At 28.0% G+C, this 5,555-nt stretch overlaps 2 protein-coding genes across 3 annotated transcripts in view; one reads left to right on the forward strand and one right to left on the reverse strand.

Moving 5' to 3' along the window:
• The first annotated feature begins 2,525 nt into the window (after nt 1-2,525).
• The window catches only part of LOC108691784 (anaphase-promoting complex subunit CDC26-like), a 7,110-nt gene continuing 4,080 nt past the window's right edge, over nt 2,526-5,555 (forward strand). Inside the window, exon 1 of the mRNA XM_018199690.1 lies at nt 2,526-2,594. The gene's annotated coding sequence lies outside the window, so the exon portion shown is untranslated. The remainder of the gene's footprint in view (nt 2,595-5,555) is intronic.
• Nucleotides 4,653-5,555, reverse strand: part of LOC108691783 (inhibitor of growth protein 3-like) — a 3,841-nt gene continuing 2,938 nt past the window's right edge. The window contains exon 6 of one of the 2 annotated variants that reach the window (XM_018199687.1): nt 4,653-5,525. In XM_018199687.1, coding sequence (XP_018055176.1) covers nt 5,504-5,525 — 22 coding nt within the window. In that variant the 3' untranslated portion in view covers nt 4,653-5,503. The remainder of the gene's footprint in view (nt 5,526-5,555) is intronic. The other variant, XM_018199688.1, reaches the window with a different exon arrangement.

Here is a 5,555-nt window from a genome sequence, read left to right on the forward strand (position 1 = left end):
TTTGAAAAGTGATGCAAAGTAGATCACACCTTTTCGAAGATTTCGTTGCTAATAAAGATATTAGTGTCATTATTAAAAGCTTCTCGATAACTTGAAATAATATAAATATATGGACGATAATAAAATACTGTGATAATTATGCTTGTATTTTATTTTGTTAATTATAGCTTTTTATTCACTTTGACAAAATACAATTAAAAATATAATAAATTATAATGAATTTTGATTTTTGGAAGTTTTAATGAAATTGAATGACATGATTTTGAAAGAATTTCGAAAGAGTTTTTTATAAATAATCGGTGAATAAATTTCAAGATTTTCAAATTGATGCTTTCTTAAATGAGAAAAAATTTTTTTTAATTCTGTATTGACATTGATTGAGATACTTATTATATATGCAGATTCAAGATGAGACAGATGTGAATTGTATTGTGCACCAACATCACAGTTAATTAATTATTAGAATTAAGTACGATCATTCATTTTGATAGTGATATTTTGTCTCAACAAGTTCGTCATTTGTACATCAATTTGTTACAATTTTCTTTGACAGAAATCCAGATTTAATACTAATAATTATTTTTGATTATAAGCACTGAACAATGCTTCTAATATATTTAAAATAAACAATCAATCACTGCCACCACAAGTAGGTATGCAAATTGTGCTAACAAGAAAGGCTCCAATTTAAAGCTGCATTCTGTTATTCACTGCGGGTACTGAAAATCTATAATAATGTGAACTATAGATATTTTTAGTACTCCTAATGAATAATACACAACAGCTTAAGTTATAAAAATCAGTTCTCTATTTCTTTAACACTGTAATCGCGTGTATTTACTTCAAAGTCAAATTTAATTTCCTGCGTGTACGTACATCAATTTAGAGAAACCGTGTTACAAAATCTGAAATCATTAAATCGGATCAGATAGCTGTTCATTTCCCGATACTAAAATGTTTCAGTACATAGCCATATCATACATAGCCATATCACGCCATTTTAGCACCAGAATATCAATTAGGTAGTATTTTTTTTATAGAATGAAAATGTAAAAAAAGTGAAAAAGTGTTTTAACTTCAATCATATCATTTTCAATTTGATTTTCATTTTTCATATTTCCATCCTAGGAAAAAGTTACAAAGTTACTCTAGAAAATAAAAATGAAAATAAAAAAATTATGTTCTTCCTAAAAATATTTAAAAAATTATTTTAAAAAAGTATCTATTTAAAAGATAAATGAAAATATTAAAAGAAAGGTATTAATACAAAATTTTTTTAGCACAAAGATATCTTATATGTTATAACGGGTCTGATCTTACCTTTCAGGGTTTTTATTTAATCTTCCAGTATTTCTATAAACTTTCAAAGTCGACAGGTATTCTTTCAGATTTTGAAATGATCTCGAGAAATAATTGTTACAATCAGCATTTTATATTAGTATTCCAAGATAATGTAGATAAAAACGTAAAAAATCACATACGTTCCAAAATTTTTATCGGAAATTTTGCAATTTCTGGAAAATATCGACACAAAAAGTATCATGTCTGTTTTCTAAGATTCTTTCGTACAATTGAATAATCAACAATAAGCATTTATCTCGGCTCTATATTTATTAATCTGTTTATATTAACTTTTATTATCAAACTATTGTAATTTTATAATTATAAAATTTCGAAATGAATTTTAGAAATTATTTAAAAATTCTAGCACTATTTTTATTTATCAATTTCAAAGTTTGAAAGAAAGAGGGAGAAACAGAGAGAGAGAGAGAGAGAGAGAGAGAGAGAGAGAGAGAGAGAGAGAGAGAAATGTGTCCTGAGTGTAATAAAAATATAAATACTAACACAAAAGCAGATACACGATCATTCGTTGCAAAGTTCTTATCCGCGGTGAAACAATAAATTATTTTGAGAAGTATTGACAAATATATTTATTCTCCAAGTTTTTCAAAAAATTGCTAGTCGCGATAATAAATCAATCAATTGCGCGTTTGGTGACTACTGTTAATGCTTATGGCATTAATTTAAGTTTCTCGATAACTGAGATAATAAATACTGACTGATTATGAAATGGACGTCTCTCAGATTTTCTTTATCTTTCTATTTTTTCTATACGTTATCGTACTTGTGTTTTGTATGATTAATCTTTTTATTTTTATAAAAATATCAATTAATATTGTAAGAATCTTTTTCAAGAGATAAGTATCTGACAATATTCGAAGAAGAAATTGGAAAATTTTGATTGTAAGTAAATCTTGACTTAAGATTTTAATTAATGCGTAAAATAAAATTTCGAACGTTCATTAATATCTATAAGTAATACTTTTGTTGACAGTGTTAATTGTGAATTATTTCATAATTTAAAGCAATAATCAAGTAACTAATAACAAAATGGATAAAAATGACGAAATAGAGACTTTAAATATCGTTATTATTTTCTTGTTCGTATTCAATTTTTTAACGCATCATTGATTTTGGTACAGATTACGGATTTAAGTGATCACACGCTTAAGCTTATACCAATTCTTATTCAAAGAGATAAATATTCGAAGAGGAAATATTCGAAAAGGCTCGAAAAAATTTTCAAGCGATTGGTAAGTTAATTTTAAATTCATATCTTCGTGCATAAAATGAAGTTCGGAGCGTTTCATTGACCGTATCTAATAATTTCGTAATGAGATAAAAAAGGATTAAAAATAAAATAGATTCAGATTGCGTTTGAAAACATAAAAAGAGCGGCTATAAAAAAATGCGATTGACTTTACCTAGCATTTATCTTTGTGTGCTGTTCATTTTATTTGTTAACAATCAGATTTTTTTCAAAAAAGCGATACTTTCGGAATTTACTTGGATAAAATTGCTTAAAACAGCCGTGCCACTTTCTACACGTATGTACAAGAATTCTCAAATCTCATGTTCTAGAGAATGTAAATATAAACATACGAATAGAAACGGATATAAATCACTTTGAACGTCGAGCAGCTCTTATCGTTCGTCAATCTCGGGAAAGTATTAACATGGAGAAGTATGCGTAAAATTCGGAATTCTTCGAAATTTGTACAATCGAGTTGCCAAGATCACGATAATAAATCGTGCGTATGGTATGTGCTGTGTTTACGGTGATTTACTCAGTAAATATTCGGTGACTTGAAGCGAAACGCACACAGCGAAATGGAATGCAAAATGTGTACAATGTACATTTTGTTATTTATAATAATACTATTGCTGCTATGCAATATCTTTATGTGGTTCCAATATTTTTTCTCTGGTTTGAGATTATTCAGACTATCCGTCTTCAAGGATGACACAAATAATGAATACTAGGAAAAATTTTTCAAGCAGTTGTAAGTGAATCTTCGCTAAGAACTATATTTTCATGCGAAATGGATTGCGAATGCATTAAATTGCATCCAATGATTTTGTAATGGAAAAAGAGAAATTAAGGCATTAAAGACAAAATAGATTCGAATTGTAGACTGATAAATGGCGATTAATCGACATAAAATGTTTATATTAGTATATAATTTATTATATATCATTTTATATGTAACGACATTCATCTCTATTACATAGTTCGCTTTATTTATATCAATTAATTCGTTACAATTCTGCTTTTAAACTCTCGGTGCCTTTAGGATTTATTTAGACTTGCATTCCATTCGGTATTTATAACGCTCGCGAGTATTATTTATTCTTGTTTAACATTTGATAAACAATAAGGATGAAATGGTTCCAAGAACATGGCGAGCATCAAGTAAAAGCTTAGAGTTCGAAATTTGCGCATGCGAGAATTTGTATTTTACAATTCGATATCTCGAATGAGAAATATAAAATAATATAATCTATAATATAGTAGGTGCACAAAAGCCGATATTCATAATAGGTTCTTATTTCAAAGAGAGCATCTTAAGTAATGTCTTAAGATGCTAACACAGCTCTGTGATTGATTTATAACATCTTAAAAATATATTTAAGTGATCTTAAATATAAGAACTGATTATGTAAATATCAGGCAATCATTTTAAAATATCAATGAAGATTCGGCAGGATATCCATTAATTTCGAGAATATTGGCGCAAGAATTAATATCCACAAAGATTTTTCATCTAACAATCGAATCGTCGATATAAGAATAATATATCACATGTAATATCTATTAATAGTACAAAGTCGTTTGCGATAATGAAATGGAATTAAAAATAAAATATGTTATGGAAATATCTGTTATTATTTCCGTAATTATATTCATTTTGTTATGATTTCTCTTCTGCTTATTAAATATTTTAAGAAAGAATTGTGTATATATAAGAGAAGATTACTAGGATAGTCTTCAAAATTAATATAATACGTAACTATAAAGTTTTCTGAGATCACGATAATAAATCGTGCGTATGGTGTGTGCTGTGTTTACGGTGATTTACTCAGTAAATATTCGGTGACTTGAAGCGACAAACACGAGAATTTTCTGGAAAATTCATAAATCATAAGTGTAAATCTTGAATTAGTATTTTTATGCAAGAAATAAAATTTGAAACATATATTATGAATTACATCTCGTGATTTTTATAACATTGAAAGTTGAAATAAATTCGAACGGTGCTAATGGATACAAAAAGAATGGTTAATTATGTGAAAAGAAATATAATCATTTGTTTTGGCAATTCATCTTGCATAGATATTTTATTTACACATTAATTCGCTACAATTCTCCTTTCGAAATTAGTAGTTCGTTTATAAAGTGGCTTCCAAACAGTTGCTATTCTCAAACAAATTCAAAATTCATTCATTCAGTTTTCCTTCAAAAAAGTAAATTTATTATTTTCAATATTAAATACTGAGGGTTTAACTTTTACATAAAATTAAATTTCTACTAAACTAAAGACTCATCTAAAATTACTTTTAAAAAAAATGGAGTTTCTTTATACTTATAACCTAATTGTCGAAAAATTCTTCATTAAAGAGTCAATACCTAACTCTTAAATTTTTAGGAGGAGAAGCAGTCAATTTAAAACTCATCAAAGAATACATTATAATGATTCTTATATTTTCCGATTAATCTTGTATTCACCTTGCCTTTTATTGCTCGGAGGTAACGGCAGTATGCGAAACACATTGAGATGTTTACAAAAGCTCTCAATTCAATATACTCATTAGATGTTCGAGATTTTAATAGAATAACATTTCGTTTTTATACTCGGTCAATTACGAAAAGAGAAGACCGAAGATCAAGATGATGACGCGGATTCGAAACAGCACATTAAAAAAGTTATATAAAATCAGAGCTAAAAACAGCTTCCTAACTAAGTTGGTACTTGACGGACAGTATCTAAGAGGTAGTAGCAGCGATGCTTTCTTAATGTGATCAACATGGTTCCTTAGCTTCTTCTTTTTCTCTAATCAGTTCTTTCGTCCGCCACGTCTTTTCATCGAGGACGTACACTGAGGGCAATACCACTTCCCTTTTGGTGGTGCAGTGATCCCCACGCATGGATAATGGAACCATTCAAAGGGGCACTAAAAAGCAATCATTATAAATCTATTCGCTTTTATATATA

Source organism: Atta colombica, unplaced genomic scaffold, assembly GCF_001594045.1.
Source record: "Atta colombica isolate Treedump-2 unplaced genomic scaffold, Acol1.0 scaffold52, whole genome shotgun sequence".
Classification (NCBI taxonomy): Eukaryota; Metazoa; Arthropoda; class Insecta; order Hymenoptera; family Formicidae; genus Atta; species Atta colombica.